We start from the raw sequence: 20,885 nt of genomic DNA on the forward strand, positions 1-20,885 counted from the left end.
CTACAGGTAAAAGTTAAACACTGATGCTTTATTTGGGAGGTACAAATTCAGGACAACAAGAATGAGTAACACTTTGGAAGGCTGTTATGTAGAGAAGGATGAGAAGTAATACAAGATGATGTGTTACCTTGCTGGCTCTTCCTTGACAATAGGTTGCTTGCTAGATCCATGCACTCAGTCTTGTCCTTCTCTAGACACACTGTTTAGAAATACCATGCCAAATAAAAAAAAAGAGAGAGAGAGAGAAACCATGTGTTGGAAGTGTTACTGAACCAAACTTGGTCTGTTTGCCCACCATGCAGCAAAGCCAACCTACTGACATGGGGGTGTGTTGAAGGAAAGTGCAGCGTTTATTGCAGGGCACCAAGCAGAGAACGGGCAGCTAGTGCTGGAAAGACGACAGGAACTCCTCTGTGGCTTCCAGAGAAGGGTTTTAAAGGCAACTTTTGTTGTGAGGGTTGCACCTCACAGACTTTCTTTTGATTGGTTGGCTGTGAGGTAATAGGGTGATGTTTCCAGAATCTTAATCATCAACCGATTTCTACAAGTTTAGGGTCTAGTGCTTGTGATCAGCATATAGTCACCATCCTCCACCTGGGTGGGGTGAGCCTTAATTTCTGCAGAACAACTCAAAGATTTACATCAGATCGTTGTGTACATCCCTTGAGAAGGAACTAGGACTGTTTTATCATTGAAGTATTGTTTAACCTATTATTAATTTTTCTACTTGGCTGGTTTTCCTTTGTTTCTGCATTTCCTCCCTTCCCTAATTTGTAACTGCTTGAGTCTGCTCTTTGGAACTCAGGGAAGGGCTAGGAAACAAAAGCCTTTGTTTCCTACAAGAAACAGGAGACATGGAGGGGCCTTTGCAGCCGGGAGGGCCCTGAAGGGTCCTGCTTGGTTTCAATACCCCCTTTTCTTTGATACTCCTCAATCCTACTGGAACAAAAAAGGGAATAAAGTTTTCTACAGAGAGGTTAATCATAAACTCGGCAGGGAAACTCGATTTTAGAGGGGCTTGGTTTCAATAGGAAGAAGGAAGGAAAATTTCTCTGTTGTGCTCACAAAGACTACTGTTTTCAATTGGTCAAAACTGGCTCTGTGGGGAGTGACCCCCTCATACTTCCAGGATGCATCATCTAAGCCCTCCTAGCAGCCACTGGGAAGCCAGTTACTGCATTGTTCAGTGCAGTGTTTCACAGGATCCCAGAAGTGGCAGGAGAAGCCAGAGATTCCAGAAATGCAACTGGTCAGCCCCAGGCAGAGGAAAGGACTGTGGGTCCACAAAGTAAACGAGGCCAGGGAAATCTGAGGGAGCACATAAAATGTATCCAATACACAAGACACAGGTACCAGAAAATAGAAATCAAAATGCAAGAGTTAAAATAAGATTACAATAAAACCATAATCACTAGGCAATATACAAATGAGTGATGTCAGAGGTGGGGTATCATTGTGTGGTGGAGAAATATCTCCTAGACGAAGTGCCTTGAACTGATCCTTGAAGGAGGCAAAGCCACGAAGCAACTCATTTAGGATGAACTGAGATTTCAAGCAATGGCCCCAAAACACAAGATTTGTATGACAGTGAATAGATCATAACTGAATGTTTAAAAGACTAATAGGAGATTCCACAGGAAAAGGAGGTTGGGATCACATTAGGGAGCCTGGAATTCCAGGCTAAGGGATTGATACTATGGACAACTGGATGGCAACCAGTTTTTTGAACTCGCGTTAAAAAAAAAAGAAACTTCCAGGACTTCCCTGGTGACGCTGTGGTTGGGAGTCCGCCTGCCGATGCAGGGGACGCGGGTTCGTGCCCCGGTCCTGGAAGATCCCACATGCCGCGGAGCGGCTGGGCCGGTGAGCCATGGCTGCTGGGCCTGCGCGTCCGGAGCCTGTGCTCCTCAACGGGAGAGGCCACGGCAGTGAGAGGCCCGCGTGCCGCAAAAAAAAAAAAAAAAAAAAAAGAAACTTCTAAAGCTCTCTAGAAAGGACCCACACCTCCTAGTTTTGCCTTCATCTGGAAACCACTCATCTCCAGCACCTAAATGACCTCAGCAAACCCAAAAGACCTTAATGACTATTTACATGCACAGTGACTTTCTTTTCTCTTCGTCCACAGCTATTTAGCATTTCCTCAGAAAACTCAGACCTGTTTTTTCTTCCAAAAATTTTAAAATTGTGGTAAAACACACATAACACAAAATTCACCACCTTAACCATTTTTTAAATTTTTTTATTATTTTTTTAAGACTAGTCAAGTGCAGTAGTGAGAACCACCTTAATCATTTTTAGGTGTACAGTTCAGCAGTATTAAATATTTACATTCATAAAATTGTGCAACCGTCACCACCATCCATCTCCAGAACCTGTAAAACTGAAACTCTATATCCATTAAATAATAACTCTACTTTGTCTCTATGAAGCTTGGTTCTTAAGTACTAGACAGAGATCACAGTCTTTATATAATCACCACCGTTTTCTTAGCCAAAATCTACTTTTTCATACAACTCAATTCAGTAGGATCAGTTGTCAGTAAAAGAACTCAATACCAAAGTAGAAAAACTTATTCCAAAAGTATAAAAAGATAAAATATTTTCCTTTTGACTTCCTTTGTAATTCTGATTGCTCTAGACTGAAATTTAACAATAAAGTAGTAAGCCCAGGATCGTGGCAGCAGCACCAAAGTTTGTTTCCCAAGTGCCTGTTGAACTGCAGCAAGTTTGTGGATTCTCTGACCACAGCCTTTCTCGGAGATGCTTTTCCAAGAACTTTGGAAAGCGACCTAAGAGGCTTAGTTACAAATTAACGGAAACAGAAGGGTATTCTGAGGAGTACTGAGGAAAGAATTTTATAAATTACTGTTCGGTTTTTAGTTTGTTTTGAGGTTTCCCATTTTCTGCCCAGAGACTAACCTTGCGACACTACCGGGTTTCCGCAGCCTCCGGGAGCAAGAATCACGCGGGAAAAGTGGAGCCGCAGGGGTTGCGACGCAAGGGGAGGGCCCTCTCCAGGGGGCGGGGCGGGCGGCGCGCGCAGGCCCGGAAGTCCCTCCCGGCCGAATGTTAGTCGTCTCTCCTCTTGATTGGTTCTCTAAGGTGGGAGGGGCCGTTTTGGCGGGCATCTGTGACGTCACTAGCCCTTGGTGGTTTGCTACAGCACTGCAGCCGAGATGAGGCTTTCTGGCTGACCGAAGAAAGGCGAGGGGTGGGCTCAGAGCCCCGGGAAGTGCTCGCTCGCGGCCCCACAGCAGCGGTAAAACTGGAGTCCCGCTCCAGCAGAGCCCGGCGCAGAGCGGAAGCAGCGTTCTTTCTCGAGCGGTGGCCTAGCGGCTCCGCGCCTCGGCGGCCTCGGGCTTGGCTGCCCGGAGCTAAGAGAGCATCCTCACCTGGTAAGAGGGAGGAGGGGAACTTGGTGCGAGCCTCCTGCGGCGCCAGAGAGCCAGAGCCCATCGTCCTCCCTGCCGCAGCGGTTGTTAATGCCTGGGAGTAGCCAAGGTTCATTTGTTTTCTCTCCGGATGTTTGTCTTGAACATGGACAAATACACCGCCTTCCAGGGTCGTACTGTTTACCTTGCCAGCAGAACATCTTTTTACTTCAAGACGTTTGATACTCCCAATCTCTGAATTCTGGTAGGCTGCTGGGCATAATATTTAAACACAAAACTGTTAATTTGCTTTTTCCTTACTTGGGCTGGAAATACGATTCTTTCTCTTTCAGGTGTTGATGTTGAATATGCCTTATTAGCATATTAAAATGGCTGTACCCAAAGACGCCATCCCTTCCTTGTTGGAATGCCAGTGCCAGATCTGTGTGGAAATCCTAATTGAGCCTGTGACACTCCCTTGTAACCACACGCTCTGTAAATCATGCTTCCAATCGACTGTCGAAAAGGCAAATTTGTGCTGTCCCTTCTGTCGCCGCCGGGTCTCTTCGTGGACTCGGTACCATACCCGAACAAATTCTCTTGTCAATACGGAACTGTGGGAGATAATTCAAAAACACTATACAGAGGAATGCAAGCTTAGAGCCTCTGGGCAAGAATCAGAGGAAATTGGTGAGTAAAACCCAGCGCGTTTGTTATCTAAATCAAGAATCCTTTTAAAAGCCAATCACCACTAATCCATTTTTTAAATTAATTAATTATTTTTTGGCTGCGTTGAGTCTTCGTGGCTGCGTGTGGGCTTTCTCTAGTTGCCGCGAGCGGGAGCTGCTCTGTGTTGCGGTGCACGGCCTTCTCATTGCACTGGCGTCTCGTTGCGGAGCCCGGGCTCTAGGCGCATTGGCTTCAGTAGTTGCGGCACGCCGGCTCAGTAGTTGTGGCTCGCCGGCTCTAGAGCACAGACTCAGTAGTTGTGGCGCGCGGCCTTCGTTGCTCCGTGGGATCTTGCGGCCCAGGGATTGAACCCGCGTCCCCTGCATTGACAGGCAGATTCTTAACCACTTTGCCACCAGGGAAGCCCCTAATCCATTTTTTTAAAGAATAAAACAGAAAGCCCAGTTAGTGTTTGTCTAAATTTTTTAGGGGTATTTGGGTTTTTTGGGTCCCAAAATATTGATTAAGGTCAGTGGCACGATTTTGTTCATTGTCACAGCGCAGGCTGTATTCAATTTGATATTTGCTGGATTAAAAATGAAAAGAAAAAACCCAGAACGAAAGAATTGCCTGCTAGAGTCTTCAGTCGTGTGAAAAGTTATATAAATAGTCACAGATGAGCAATAACGTAGTATAGCAACAGCAGAAGTAAGGAAACTACTGGTTTCTTGTGTTAATATCTTTTTCACTTTAAATTACTTTCTCTAACTTACTTGCCTGTGCATCGCCATTCATTTAATTCTTCAGCTTGCAAGTGTTACCGAGTCCCAAGCTCTCTCTGCTCCCTGGCTACAGGCCAATAAATCAGAGACGAGGTGTTGAGGAAAGGAATACGAGTTTATTTGGAAAGCCGGCAGACCGAGAAGATAGCCGACTAAAGTCTGAAAATAACCATCTTACCAGGTTTGGATGCCAGTTTCTTTTATAGCATAGAGAGGGGGAGGAGATGAGGAAGTAAAGTTAAAAAGCCATAAATTTTGCAAATATCCCAGATGTTTCCTTGAGCAAAGGCACTTTGGTTTAACATTCAGGCAGGGGGCAGGGTTCCCCCAGGCAAGCCATTATGTGTAGACAGTATCCTTTTAGTGAACAAAAGCAACAGGAAGCAAAGGTTAAAGTAAAAGAAACAGATCCTACATCTAGTCTGATTTGCCTCTTCCCTGTCGCACAGGGAGCCTAAAATAGCTTTCTGTGGCCAGTTCCATCTAGTTCATCCATTTTTATTCATAGCTCTCCACAGTATGTACTGTTCATTATGCTCCAAACTGAACACTAGACTCTAGCAGCCTGATCACTCACATGATCAATAAGTCATGCGGTGTTTCATGTTTAGGCTTTGAATGTGGTGCTTATGCTCTGGTCTACTTGCCTTATTTTGGAATTCTTTTTATTGTGGTAAATAAAATTTGCCATTTTAACCATTTTTAAGTATACAGTTCGGTGTTGTTAATTACTTTCACAATGTTTTGCAGCCATCACCACTGTGTTTCCAAAACTTTTTCATTACCCCAGACAGACTCTTTAACCATTAAGCAATGACTCCCCATTCTTCCGCTCCCCTCCCCCTTTCCGGAGTTTCTAATCTCTATGGATTTGCTTGTTCTAGATTTTTCATATAAGTGTGTTCAGTATGTGATCTGTTGTGTCTGGCTCCTTTCACTTAGCATAATGCTTCCAAAGTTCATACAAGGTTATATCAGTACTTCTTTCCTTTTTAGGGCTGAATAATTTTATGGATATATTGTATTTTTTTCATTCATCCATTGATGGACATTTGGGTAGTTTTCATCTTTTGGCTGTTTGAACAGTGCTGATACGAATATTCATGTACAAATATTTGTCTGAATATGTTTTCATTTCTTTTGTGTATATATCTAGGAGTGGAATTGCTGGATCATATGGTGATTTATGTTTAGCTTTTTGAGAAACTGCCAAACTTTTCCACAGGTCTGCACCATTTTACATACCCACTGCAATGTGTAATGGTTCCAATTTATGCACATCCTAACCAACACTTGTTATTTTCGGGGGGGGGGTTGTTTTTCTTTTCTTTTTATTTTTTTTCTTTTTATTTTTTTTTTGCAATACGCGGGCCTCTCACTGCTGTGGCCTCTCCCGTTGCGGAGCACAGGCTCTGGACGCACAGGCTTAGCGGCCATGTCTCACGGGCCTAGCCGCTCCACGGCATGTGGGATCTTCCCGGACCGGGGCACGAACCCGTGTCCCCTGCATCGGCAGGCGGACTCTCAACCACTGCGCCACCAAGGAAGCCCCTTTTAATTTTTTTATAGCCATCCTAGGAGGTGTTAAGTGGTAGCTTAGTGTGTTTTTTAAATTGTGATAAAGTATACATAACAAAATTTACCATTTTAACCATTTTTAGGTGTGCAGTCCAAGGCATTAAGTACATTCACATAAGTGTGCAACCATCACCACCATCCCTTTCCAGAACTTTTTCATCTTCCCAAACTGAAACTCCATACCCATTAAACAATAATTCCCCAATTCCCTCTTCCTCCAGCCCCTGGCAACCACCATTGTTATTTCCTGCCTCTATGAATTTGACTACTTTGAGTACCTCATATAAGTAGAATTATAGTAGCTGTTTGTGCTTTTGTATCTGGCTTCTTTCTTCCTTCCCCTTCCTTTCCTTCCCTTCCCTTCCCTCCCCTCCCCTCCCCTTCCCTTCCCGTCTCTCCTCTCCTCTCTCTTTCTTTTTTCCAGGAGGGCAATTGGGCAATTTTTTTAAAAAATTGAAGTATAGTTGACTTACAGTATTGGTTTCAGGGTTATGGCAGTGATTCGATATTTTTATACACTACAAAATGATCACCTTCTTTCACTTAGCATAATGTCAGAGTTCATCCGTGTTGTAGCATGGGTCGGAATTTCATTCCTTTCTATGGCTAAATAATATTTCATTGTATGTGTTTACCATGCTTTGTTTATGCATTCATCTGTCAATGGATCTTTGGGTTACTTCCATCTTTGGCTTCCACCTTTTGGCTATTGTGAATAATGCTGCTATGGACATTGGTGTACAAGTGTCTGTATCCCTGCTTTCAACTCTTTTGGGTATGTACCCAGAAAGGAACTCCTGGCTCGTATGGTAATTCTATGTTTAATTTTTTGAGGAACTGCTGTACTCTTCCATAGCAGCTGTACAATCTTAAACACTCCCACCAGCAATGTGCAAGGGTTCGTTTTTAGGATATCTTTGTCAGCATTTGTTACTTTATGGTTTTGTTTTGTTTGTTTGATACAGCCATCCTAGTGGGTGGGAGATGCTATCCCATTGTGGTTTTGATTTGCATTTCCCGAATGACTAATGATATTGAGCATCTTTTCATGTGCTTATTGGCCATTGCCTATCTTCTTTGGAAAGATGTTTATTTAAGTCCTTTGCTCATTTTTTAATCAGGTATTTGTTTTTTTGTTATTGAGTTGTTAGTATTCCTAATATATTCCGGAGTTAACCCTTATCAGATATGATTTGCAAATATTTTCTCATTCCATAGGTTGCCATTTCACTTTATTGATTGTGTCCTTTGATGGACAGAAGTATTTAAGTTTGATGTAGTCCCATTTGTCTATTTTTACTTTTGTTACTTGTGCTCTTGGTGTCATATCCAAGAAATCATTGCTAAATCCCATGTCATGAAGCTTTTCCCCTGTTTTCTTCAGGAGCTTTATATGTAGTTTTAGGTGGCCATTCAGTAAGTATGACTAAAAGTGGTGATGGGCAATTAATTGTCATTGTATAGAAGTATCTTGTGTAAAATGTTTGAGGTTAAGATGGTAAAGATAATAATGTAAGTGATGGACAGTTACAATTTGTGGTTGCACAACATCTTACATTTTGATAGTTTCCTACCTAAGGGTTCTCTCTTCTCAATGAAATTACAGGATTCATACTTCCCATCTCCTAGGGTCAGGAATGTGACCTAAGACCTGGGTTTAGAAGTAAACAATGTGAATATGTAGCAGTGAGCAGGAAGATTGACCTGCAAGCCTGGTGACAGAGAAACCCACTTCTTCAGGGGCAGCACCTCTTGGACTTTTGGAATCCAGGTCTGAGCAGCAGTGGAAATGGTATTTTTGCCAGAACAACTCTCATGGTGTAATTGGGCATTATTGCTGATTACATACCTTTAGGACCTGGGTCTCAGGCCCACCCAAAGATTATTTCTATATTTAATTTCTATAATATGCTATTGCTAGGCAGACCTATTTGATAATTGATAGCAAGATTAGTTGCAAGTAGGAGACCTTCAAAGATGTGGGAATCTCACATTGGTTGTAGGAACTGTTTGGGTTTGATGGCAGTGAGGATGAAATTAGTTACAGAGGATGTGACTTCAGCAGTCCAATATCATGCAGTGATGAAACAGTTCCTTAAGTTATTACCTGGAATAAAGTGTCCACTTAAGGAGAGGCTATGGGTGCTTGCCAAGGATTTGTATAGAATTCTTTTTTCCCCCCCCCCATTACTCAGAAATTTTACTTAAGTAGAATTCTTTCTTAAGGCATTGAAAAACCCAGGAAGTTTCTGTGACTTCCCTAAGAGAGTTTTCTCATCTTTTACAGTCATAGGCTGATACTGTCAAAAGCCAGAGCCTGAGCTTGTGAGCTGATGAATTACAACATAAACTGAGTTTAAAATCTCACTAGATCTCTTGTAAAAGTTAAGGGACTTAGTAGGGAAAAGAGTAGGACCATAAAATTGGACAGTGACATAGGGCTGATTTGGGTGACTAGTACCTCAGACCCCACTTCTGAACTAAATTCTCTCACTGTTACAAATTTTGATCAACTATGTGCAAGAGACACAGCAACAAATAATGGCTTAAACAAGGAAGACATCTTTTCTCAACAAGAAGTTCAGAGGCAAGCAGTCTAGGACTTGACTCTTGTGGATGTCATCAAGGAACCAGGTTCCTCCCCGTTTTTTCCCCCCTCCATCCTTAGTATTGGCTTTTGTCCTCACGGTCACAGTACAGATGCTGTGCTCCCTTATTCCAGCATGGACAAGGAGGAAGGGGGTGGTGTCTCTATTACAGCGGTAAAACAGCCACAGACAAGAGTTCTGCTTGTTTTAGCTGGACACATTTTCTTGTACACAGTTGAGGTTCTTTTAATAAGGAAGCAAAGAAGACTGGATGTGAAATACGAAACTAACAGAGTCCATCATAATGTCATTCTTTAAAATCAGCCTTCATGATACACAGTGTTATTATCTGTAGTCAGTCCAAGCCATTGCATGTCACATGAGCACATCTGTTTGCTTTTTTGTGAGTGCTATTTAAGTTTATTTTTAAAAATTCCATAGCTTTATTGAAGTATAATTATAGCTTTATTGAAGTATAATTAATGTGAAGTAACTGAGTGTATTTAAAATTTGCAGTTTGACAAGTTTTGCTATGAGCATCTTTTCATGTGCTTTTTTGCTGTCTGTCCCTTTTGGTAAAGAGTCTGTTCAGATCTCAGGCTCATTTTTTTCTTATTGGGTTGTATATCCTTTTTTTACCCCACCCCACCCCCTACCCCCTGTGCTGTGCAGTATGTGGGATGTTAGTTACCTGACCAGGGATTGAACCTGCACCCCTTCATTGGAAGTGCAGAGTCTTAACCACTGGACTGCCAGGGAAGTCCCTAAGCTTTTAACCCATTTTGAGTTGATTTTTGTATATGGTGTGAGGGAAGGGTCCAACTTCATTCTTTTACATGTGGATATCTTGTTTTCCTGGTGCCATTTGTTGATAAGACAGTTATTTTAAAGTTTTTTTTTTAGTAAGTCTGATGTCTAGACTTCCTTAGGGATAGTTTCTGTTCCTTTGAATTGTCCAAACTTTCTTGTTTCTTAGTATGCCTTGCGGTTGGTTTTTTGGAGAAAATTGAACATTTGAATATTACAGTGTGGTAACTCTGGGAATCAGATTCTTCCCTTTCCCTGGGGTTTACCATTTTTTTGATTGTTGAAGGCTATAATAGGCCATTTGTTACTGAGTTTCCCAAACTATTTCTGCAAAGACTATATTCCTTAATGTGTGTGGTCACCGAGTCTTTGTCTTAGTTTGTGTTCGGTTAGTATTTTGACAGATTTCTTTGAATGTCGGGGGCTGAAAAAACAAGAAAAAGAAACAAAACAAAGAAGCACTTCTCTGTCTTGGCACATTGGATTGGTGCCAAGGCTGTCCTTCAACACTTAGCCAGCCTTGAATTGAGCCTGGGATCAGCCCAAGGTGAAAGCTTAGGATCTTCTCAGATGTTTACTGAACGTGTATCTTGCCCTGAGTCTGCTCATTTCCCTCCAGAACCAGGAACAAATGTCCAAATCTGAGAACGTGGGTTTCCCTCTTAAAGACTGCCAGTATGCTGAGGAGGGTGTGGGGCAAGAACAAGTAAAGTGTCCGCAAAATTTTCCTACTGCGTTTTTTTTTTTCTTTTCTTTTTTTTTTTTTTTGCAGTACACGGACCTCTCACTGTTGTGGCCTCTCCCATTGCGGAGCACAGGCTCTGGACGTGCAGGCTCAGAGGCCATGGCTCACGGGCCTAGCCGCTCCATGGTATGTGAGATCTTCCCGGACCGGGGCACGAACCTGTGTCCCCTGCATCGGCAGGCGGACTCTCAACCACTGCGCCACCAGGGAAACCCCCTACTACTTTTGAGATGGGCTTTTTCTTTTTTTTAGACATTTAATGTTATGATTCACATTTACTCGGCTTTAGAAGAATAAGAGAGATACAACACTAGAATCTCCATAGAGATATATCTTAGCTAAACCACTAAAAAACCCCATTGGAAACAGCAAGGCAGTTTTTTTTTGAAGTTTTCTATTTTATTTTATTTTATTTATTTTTTATACAGCAGGTTCTTATTAGTTATCTATTTTATACATATTAAGGTATATACGTCAATCCCAATCGCCCAATTCATCCCATCACCACCACCCACTGTTCCAGTTTTCCCCCCTTGGTGTCCATATGTTTGTTCTCTACATCTGTGTCTCTATCTCTGCCCTGCAAACCAGTTCATCTGTACCATTTTTGTAGGTTCCACATATATGTGTTAATATACTATATTTGTTTTTCTCTTTCTGACTTACTTCACAATGTATGACAGTCTCTAGATCCATCCACGTCTCCACATATGACCCAATTTCGTTCCTTTTTATAGCTGAGCAATATTCCATTGTATATACATACCACATCTTTTTTATCCATTTGTCTGTCAATGGGCATCTGGGTTGCTTCCATGACCTGGCTATTGTAAATAGTGCTGCAGTGAACATTGGGGTGCATGTGTCTTTTTGAATTATGATTTTCTCTGGGTATATGCCCAGTAGTGGGATTGCTGGGTCGTATGGTAGTTCTATTTGTAGTTTTTTAAGGAACCTCCATACTGTTCTCCATAGTGGCTGTATCAATTTACATTGCCACCAACAGTGCAAGAGGGTTCCCTTTTCTCCACAGCCTCTCCAGCATTTGTTGTTTGTACATTTTCTGATGATGCCCATGCTAACTGGTGTGAGGTGATACCTCATTGTAGTTTTGATTTGCATTTCTCTAATAATTAGTGATGTTGAGCAGCTTTTCATGTGCTTCTTGGCCATCTGTATGTCTTCTTTGGAGAAATGTGTATTTAGGTCTTCTGCCCATTATTGGATTGGGTTGTTTGTTTTTTTAGTATTCAGCTGCTTGACCTGTTTATGTATTTTGGAGGTTAATCCTTTGTCCGTTGATTCGTTTGCAAATATTTTCTCCCATTCTGAGGGTTGTCTTTTCATCTTGTTTATGGTTTCCTTTGCTTTGCAAAAGCTTTTAAGTTTCATTAGGTCCCATTTGTTTATTTTTGCTTTTATTTCCATTATACTAGGAGGTGGATCAAAAAAGATCTTGCTGGGATTTATGTCAAAGAATGTTCTTCCTACGTTTTCCTCTTAAGAGTTTTATAGTGTCCGGTCTTAAATTTAGGTCTCTAATCCATTTTGAGTCTATTTTTGTGTATGGTGTTAGGGAGTGTTCTGATTTCATTCTTTTACATGTATCTGTCCAGTTTTCCCAGCACCACTTGTTAAAGAGACTCTTTTCTCCATTGTATATCCTTGCCTCCTTTATCATAAATTAGTTGACCATAGGTGCATGGGTTTATCTCTGGGCTTTCTATCTTGTTCCATTGATCTGTATTTCTGTTTTTGTGCCAGTACCATATTGTCTTCATTACTAAAGCTTTGTAGTATAGTCTGAAGTCAGGGAGTCTGACTCCTCCAGCTCAGTTTTTTTCCCTCAAGACTGCTTTGACTATTCAGGGTCTTTTGTGTCTCCATACCATTTTTTTTTTTTTACATCTTTATTGGAGTATAATTGCTTTACAATGGTGTGTTAGTTTCTGCTTTATAACAAAGTGAATCAGTTATACATATACTTATGTTCCCATATCTCTTTTCCCTCTTGCGTCTCCCTCCCTCCCACCCTCCCTATCCCAACCCTCTAGATGGTCACAGAGCACCGAGCTGATCTCCCTTTGCTATGCGGCTGCTTCCCACTAGCTATCTATTTTATGTTTGGTAGTGTATATATCTCCATGCCACTCTCTCACTTTGTCATAGCTTACCCTTCCCCCTCCCCATATCCTCAAGTCCATTCTCTAGTAGGTCTGTGTCTTTATTCCTGTCTTACCCCTAGGTTCTTCATGACATGTTTTTTTTTCTTAAATTCCATATATATGTGTTAGCATATGGTATTTGTCTTTCTCTTTCTGACTGACTTCACTCTGTATGACAGACTCTAGGTCCATCCACCTCATTCCAAATAGCTCAATTTCGTTTCTTTTTATGGCTCAGTAATATTCCAATGTATATATGTGCCACATCTTCATCCATTCATCCAGTGATGGACACTTAGGTTGTTTCCATCTCCTGGCTATTGTAAATAGAGCTGCAATGAACATTTTGGTACATGACTCTTTTTGAATTATGATTTTCTCTGGGTATATGCCTAGTAGTGGGATTGCTGGGTCATATGGTAGTTCTATTTTTAGTTTTTTAAGGAACCTCGATACTGTTCTCCATAGTGGCTGTACAAATTCACATTCCCACTAGCAGTGCAAGAGTGTTCCCTTTTCTCCACACGCTCTCCAGCACTTATTGTTTCTAGATTTTTTGATGATGGCCATTCTGACTGGTGTGAGATGATATCCCATTTTAGTTTTGATTTGAATTTCTCTAATGATTAATGAGGTTGAGCATTCTTTCATGTGTTTGTTGGCAGTCTGTGTATCTTCTTTGGAGAAATGTCTATTTAGGTCTTCTGCCCATTTTTGGATTGGGTTGTTTGTTTTTTTGTTATTGCGCTGCATGAGCTGCTTGTAAATTTTAGAGGTTAATCCTTTGTCAGTTGCTTCATTTGCAAATATTTTCTCCCATTCTGAGGGTTGTCTTTGGTCTTGTTTATGGTTTCCTTTGCTGTGCAAAAGCATTTAAGTTTCCTTAGGTCCCATTTGTTTATTTTTGTTTTTATTTCCATTTCTCTAGGATGTGGGTCAAAAAGGATCTTGCTGTGATTTATGTCATGTTTTCTTCTAAGAGTTTGATCGTTTCTGGCCTTACATTTAGGTCTTTAATCCATTTTGAGCTTATTTTTGTGTATGGTGTTAGGGAGTGATCTAATCTCATACATTTACATGTTCCTGTCCAGTTTTCCCAGCACCACTTATTGAAGAGGCTGTCCGTTCTCCAATGTACATTCCTGCCTCCTTTATCAAAGATAAGGTGACCATAAGTGCGTGGGTTTATCTCTGGGCTTTCTGTCTTGTTCCATTGAGCTATATTTCTGTTTTTGTGCCAGTACCATACTGTCTTGATTACTGTAGCTTTGTAGTATAGTCTGAAGACCAGGAGCCTGATTCCTCCAGCTCCGTTTTTCGTTCTCAAGATTGCTTTGGCTATTCGGGGTCTTTTGTGTTTCCATACAAACTGTGAAAATTTTTGTTCTGGTTCTGTGAAAAATGCCAGTGGTAGTTTGATAGGAATTGCATTGAATCTGTACATTGCTTTAGGTAGTAGAGTCATTTTCACAATGTTGATTCTTCCAATCCAAGAACATGGGTATATCTCTCCATCTATTTGTATCATCTTTAATTTCTTTCATCAGTGTCTTATAATTTCCTGCATACAGGTCTTTTGTCTCCTTAGGTAGGTTTATTCCTAGGTATTTTATTCTTTTTGTTGCAGTAGTAAATGGGAGTGTTTTCTTGATTTCACTTTCAGATTTTTCATCATTAGTTTATAGGAATGCCTGAGATTTCTGTGCATTAATTTTGTATCCTGCCACTTTACCAAATTCGTTGATTAGCTCTAGTAGTTTTCTGGTAGCATCTTTAGGATTCTCTATGTATAGTATCATGTCATCTGCAAACAGTGACAGCTTTACTTCTTCTTTTCCAATTTGGTTTCCTTTTATTTCCTTTTCTTCTCTGATTGCTGTGGCTAAAACTTCCACAACTATGTTGAATAAGAGTGGTGAGAGTGGGCAACCTTGTCTTATTCCTGATCTTAGTGGAAATGGTTTCAGTTTTTCACCATTGAGGACGATGTTGGCTGTGGGTTTGCCATATATGGCCTTTATTATGTTGAGGAAAGTTCCCTCTATGCCTACTTTCTGCAGGGTTTTTATCATAAATGAATGTTGAATTTTGTTGAAAGCTTTCTCTGCATCTATTGAGATGACCATATAGTTTTTCTCCTTCAGTTTGTTAATATGGTGTATCATATTGATTGATTCACATATATTGAAGAATTCTTGCATTCCTGGAATAAACCCCACTTGATCATGGTGTATGATCCTTTTAATGTGCTGTTGGATTCTGTTTTCTAGTATTTTGTTGAGGATTTTTGCATCTATGTTCATCAGTGATATTGGCCTGTAGTTTTCTTTCTTTGTGACATCCTTGTCTGGTTTTGGTATCAGGGTGATGGTGGCCTCGTAGAATGAGTTTGGGAGTGTTCCTCCCTCTGCTATATTTTGGAAGAGTTTGAGAAGGATAGGTGTTAGCTCTTCTCTAAATGTTTGATAGAATTCGCCTGTGAAACCATCTGGTCCTGGGCTTTTGTTTGTTGGAAGATTTTTAATCACAGTTTCAATTTCAGTGCTTGTGATTGATTTGTTCGTATTTTCTATTTCTTCCTGATTCAGTCTTGCACGTTGTGCATTTCTAAGAATTTGTCCATTTCTCCAAGGTTGTCCACTTTATTGGCATAGAGTTGCTTGTAGTAATCTCTCATGATCTTTTGTATTTCTGCAGTGTCAGTTGTTACTTCTCCTTTTTCATTTCTAATTCTGTTGTTTGAGTGTTCTCCCTTTTTTTCTTGATGAGTCTGGCTAATGGTTTATCAATTTTGTTTATCTTCTCAAAGAACCAGCTTTTAGTTTTATTGATCTTTGCTATCGTTTCCTTCATTTCTTTTTCATTTATTTCTGATCTGATCTTTACGATTTCTTTCCTTCTGCTAACTTTGGGGGTTTTTTGTTCTTCTTTCTCTAATTTTTTAGGTGCAAGGTTAGGTTGTTTATTCGAGATGTTTCCTGTTTCTTAAGGTAGGATTTTATTTTTATAAACTTCCCTTTTAGAACTGCTTTTGCTGCATCCCATAAGTTTTGGGTCATCGTGTCTCCTTTGTCATTTGTTTCTAGGAATTTTTTGTTTTCCTCTTTGATTTCTTCAGTGATCACTTCGTTATTAAGTAGCGTATTGTTTAGCCTCCATGTGTTTGTATTTTTTTTTACAGATCTTTTCCTGTAATTGGTATCTAGTCTTATAGCGTTGTGGTCCGAAAAGGTACTTGATACAATTTCAATTTTCTTAAATTTACCAAGGCTTGATTTGTGACCCAGGATATGATCTATCCTGGAGAACGTTCCATGGGCACCTGAGATTAATGTGTATTCTGTTGTTTTTGGATGGAATGTCCTATAAATATCAATTAAGTCCATCTTGTTTAATGTATCATTTAAAGCTTGTGTTTCCTTATTTATTTTCATTTTGCATGATCTGTCCATTGGTGAAAGTGGGGTGTTAAAGTCCCCTACCATGAATGTGTTACTGTCGATTTCCCCTTTTATGGCTGTTAGTATTTGCCTTATGTATTGAGGTGCTCCTATGTTGGGTACATAAATATTTACAATTGTTATATCTTCTTCTTGGATCGATCCCTTGATCATTATGTAGTGTCCTTCTTTGTCTCTTCTAATAGTCTTTATTTTAAAGTCTATTTTATCTGATATGAGAATTGCTACTCCAGCTTTCTTTTGGTTTCCATTTGCATGGAATATCTTTTTCTATCCCCTCACTTTCAGTCTGTATGTGTCTCTAGGTCTGAAGTGGGTCTCTTGTAGACAGCATACATATGGGTCTTGTTTTTATATCCATTCAGCCAGTCTGTGTCTTTTGGTGGGAGCATTTAATCCATTTACATTTAAGGTAATTATCGATAGGTATTTTCCTATTCCCATTTTCTTAATTGTTTTGGGTTTGTTACTGTCGATCTTTTCCTTCTCTTGTGTTTCTTGCCTAGAGAAGATCCTTTAGCATTTGTTGTAAAACTGGTTTGGGTGTGCTGAACTCTCTCAGCTTTTGCCTGTCTGTAAAGGTTTTAATTTCTCCATCAAATCTGAATGAGATCCTTGCTGGGTAGAGTAATCTTGGTTGTAGGTTTTTCTCCTTCATCACTTTAAATATGTCCTGCCAGTCCCTTCTGGCTCGCAGAGTTTCTGCTGAAAGATCAGCTGTTAAACTTATGGGGGTTCCCTTGTGTGTTATTTGTTGTTTTTCCCTTGCTGCTTTTAATATGTTTTCTTTGTATTTAATTTTTGACAGTTTGATTAATATGTGTCTTGGCGTGTTTCTCCTTGGATTTATCCTGTATGGGACTCTCTGTGCTTCCTGGACTTGATTAACTATTTCCTTTCCCGTATTAGGGAAGTTTTCGACTATAATCTCTTCAAATATTTTCTCAGTCCCTTTCTTTTTCTCTTCTTCTTCTGGAACCCCTATAATTCGAATCTTGGTGCATTTAATGTTGTCCCAGAGGTCTCTGAGACTGTCCTCAGTTCTTTTTGTTCTTTTTTCTTTATTCTGCTCTGCAGTAGTTATTTCCACTATTTTATCTTCCAGGTCACTTATCCGTTCTTCTGCCTCAGTTATTCTGCTATTGATCCCTTCTAGAGTTGTTTTTTTTTTTTTTTTTTTTGCGGTACGCGGGCCTCTCAGTGTTGTGGCCTCTCCCGTTGTGGAGCACAGGCTCCGGACGCGCAGGCTCAGTGGCCATGGCTCACGGGCCTAGCCGCTCCGCGGCTTGTGGGATCTTCCCGGACCAGGGCACGAACCCGTGTCCCCTGCATCGGCAGGCGGAGTCTCAACCACTGCGCCATCAGGGAAGCCCCCTTCTAGAGTATTTTTAATTTCATTTATTGTGTTGTTCATCATTGCTTGTTTCATCTCTAGTTCTTCTAGGTCCTTGTTAAATGTTTCTTGCATTTTCTCTATTCTATTTCCAAGATTTTGGATCATCTTTACTGTCATTATTCTGAATTCTTTTTCAGGTAGACTGCCTATTTCCTCTAATTTGTTAGGTCTGGTTGGTTTTTATCTTGCTCCTTCATCTGCTGTGTGTTTTTCTGTCTTCTCATTTTGCTTATCTTACTGTGTTTGGGGTCTCCTTTTTGCAGGCTGCATGTTTGTAGTTCCCGTTGTTTTTGGTGTCTGTCCCCAGTGGCTAAAGTTGGTTCAGTGGGTTGTGTAGGCTTCCTGTTGGAGGGGACTAGTGCCTGTGTTCTGGTGGATGAGGCTGGATCTTGTCTTTGTGGTGGGCAGGTCCACGTCTGGTGGTGTGTTTTGGGGTGTCTGTGGCCTTATTATGATTTTAGGCAGTGTCTCTGCTAATGGGTGGGGTTGTGTTCCTGTCTTGCTAGTTGTTTTGCATAGGGTGTCTAGCACTGTAGCTTGCTGGTTGTTGAGTTAAGCTGGGTGTTGATGTTGAGATGGAGGTCTTTGGGAGATTTTTGCCATTTGATATTATGTGGAGCTGGGAGGTCTCTTGTGGACCAGTGTCCTGAAGTTGGCTCTCCCACCTCAGAGGCACAGCACTGACTCCAGCTGCAGCACCAACAGCCTTTCATCCACACGGCTCAGAATAAAAGGGAGAAAAAGTAGAAAGAAACAAAGAAAGAGGATAAAAGAAAAGAAAATAAAGTAAGGTAAAATAAAATAAAGTTACTAAAATAAAATAATTATTATTAAAAAAAAATTTTTAAGTAAAAAAAAAAAAAGAACAAAAAACGGTCGGATAGAACCCTAGGACAAATGGTGAAAGCAAAGCTGTATAGACAAAATCTCACACAGAAGCATATACATACACACTCACAAAAGGAGGAAAAGGGGAAAAAATAATAAATCTTGCTCTCAAAGTCCACCTCCTCAATATGGGATGATTCGTTGTCTATTCAAGTATTCCACAGATGCAGGGTACATCATGTTGATTGTGGAGATTTAATCCGTTGCTCCTGAGGCTGCTGGGAGAGATTTCCCTTTCTCTTCTTTTTTCCGCACAGCTCCGGGGGCTCAGCTTTGGATTTGGCCCCGCCTCTGCAAAATTCACGTGGCTGTAGGTAAGAGGCCTCAGTTCCTTGCCACGTGAATTTCTCCTTAGGACTGCTTGAGTGTCCTCATGACATGGCAGCTGGCTTACCCCAGGATGAGTGATCCGGCCTGCCATCTGCATGGCTGTCACGGCTTCGGCCGCCGGGGCCCCTCCAGAGCCGGCAGTCTCAGTGAGGCCGCCCTCCCCTCGGGCTCCGGGGCAGTTCCGTGACGGCAGAGGGAAGAGACCCCAAGCCGGGAGTTCCAGCTCTGTGGATACGCGGTCCATACAAATTTTAAGATTTTTTTTGTTCTAGTTCTGTGAAAAAGGCCACTGGTAATTTGATACAGATTGCATTGAATCTGTAGATTGCTTTGGGCAGTATAGTCATTTTCACAATATTGATTCTTCCAATGCAAGAACATGGTGTATCTCTGCATCTGTTGGTATCATCTTTAATTTCTTTCATCAGTGTCTTACAGTTTTCTGCATAGAGGTCTTTTGTCTCCCTAGGTAGGTTTATTCCTAGGTATTTTATTCTTTTTGTTGCAATGGTAAATGGGAGTGTTTCCATAATTTCTCTTTCAGATTTTTCATTATTAGTGTATAGGAATGCAAGAGATTTCTGTGCATTAATTTTGTATCTTGCAACTTCACCAAATTCGTTGATTAGGTCTGGGTGTTTTCTGGTGTCATCTTTAGGATTCTCTATGTATAGTAACATGTCATCTGCAAACAGTGACAGTTTTACTTCTTCTTTTCCAATTTGTTTTCCTTTTATTTCTTTTTCTTCTCTGATTGCCATGGCTAGGACTTCCAAAACTATGTTGAATAATAGTGGTGAGAGTGGACATCCTTGTCTCGTTCCTGATCTTAGAGGAAATGCTGTCAGTTTTTCACCATTGAGAATGATGTTTGCTGTGGGTTTGTCGTATATGGCATTTCTTATCTTGAGGTAGGTTCCCTCTATGCCCACTTTCTGGAGAGTTTTTATCATAAATGGGTGTTGAATTTTGTCAAAAGCTTTTTCTGCATCTATTGAGATGATCATATGGTTTTTCTTCAATTTGTTAATACGGTGTATCACATTGATTGATTTGCATATATTGAAGAATCCTTGCATCCCTGACATAAATCCCACTTGATCATGGTGTATGATCCTTTTAATGTGTTATTGGATTCTGTTTGCTTGAATTTTTTGAGGATTTTTGCATCTATATTCATCAGTGATATTGGTCTGTAATTTTCTTTTTTTGTAGTATATTTGTCTGGTTTTGGTATCAGCGTGATGGTCGCCTCATAGATTGAGTTTGGGAGTGTTCCTTCCTCCGCAGTTTTTTGGAAGAGTTTGAGAAGAATGGGTGTTAGCTCTTCTCTAAATGTTTGATAGAATTCACCTGTGAAGCCATCTGGTCCTGGAATTTTGTTGTTGGAAGAGTTTTAATCACAGTTTCAATGTCATTGCTTGTTATTGGTCTGTTCATATTTTCTATTTCTTCCTGGTTCAGTCTTGGAAGGTACTACCTTTGGAAGAATTTGTCCATTTCTTCCAGGTTGTCCATTTTATTGGTATAGAGTTGCTTGTAGTAGTCTCATAGGATGCTTTGTATTTCTGCGGTGTCCATTGTAACTTCTCCTTTTTCATTTCTAATTTTATTAATTTGAGTCCTCTCCCTCTTTTTTCTTAATGAGTCTGGCTAAAGGTTTATCACTTTTGTTTATCTTCTCAAAGAGAACCAGCTTTCAGTTTTTTTAATCTTGGCTGTTGTTTTCTTTGTTTCTGCTCTGATCTTTATGATTTCTTTCCTTCTGCTAACTTTGGGTTTTGTTTGTTCTTCTTTCTCTAGTTCCTTTAGTTGTAAGGTTAGGTTGTTTATTTGAGAGTTTTCTTGTTTCTTGAGGTAGGCTTGTATTGCTGTAAAGGTCCCTGTTAGAACTGCTTTTGCTGCATCCCATGGGTTTTGGATCATTGTGTTTTCATCGTAATTTGTCTGTAGGTATTTTTTGATTTCCTCTTTGATTTCTTCAGTGATCTCTTGGTTATTTAGTAACATAGTGTTTAGCCTCCATGTGTTTGTGTATTTTACGTTTTTTTCCCTGTAATTGATTTCTAATCTCATAGCGTTTTGGTTGGAAAAGATTATTGATGT

At 40.5% G+C, this 20,885-nt stretch overlaps 1 protein-coding gene and 1 long non-coding RNA gene across 4 annotated transcripts in view; one reads left to right on the top strand and one right to left on the bottom strand.

Moving 5' to 3' along the window:
• LOC308618301 overlaps positions 1-3,002 on the bottom strand; it is a 28,627-nt gene extending 25,625 nt beyond the window's left edge. Inside the window, exons 1-2 of the long non-coding RNA XR_014015991.1 lie at positions 2,919-3,002; positions 128-199 (exon numbers count right to left, since the gene is read on the bottom strand). This is a non-coding gene — a long non-coding RNA (uncharacterized lncRNA). The remainder of the gene's footprint in view (positions 1-127; positions 200-2,918) is intronic.
• A 153-nt stretch (positions 3,003-3,155) lies between these two features.
• The window catches only part of RNF168 (ring finger protein 168), a 54,111-nt gene continuing 36,381 nt past the window's right edge, over positions 3,156-20,885 (top strand). For 2 of the 3 annotated variants that reach the window (XM_081234339.1, XM_081234341.1), the window contains exons 1-2: positions 3,156-3,635; positions 3,724-4,060. In XM_081234339.1, coding sequence (XP_081090465.1) covers positions 3,760-4,060 — 301 coding nt within the window. In that variant the 5' untranslated portion in view covers positions 3,156-3,635; positions 3,724-3,759. The remainder of the gene's footprint in view (positions 3,636-3,723; positions 4,061-20,885) is intronic. The other variant, XM_081234340.1, reaches the window with a different exon arrangement.

The sequence above is a fragment of the Mesoplodon bidens genome (assembly GCF_964165515.1).
Source record: "Mesoplodon bidens genome assembly, chromosome: 5".
Lineage (NCBI taxonomy): Eukaryota > Metazoa > Chordata > Mammalia > Artiodactyla > Ziphiidae > Mesoplodon > Mesoplodon bidens.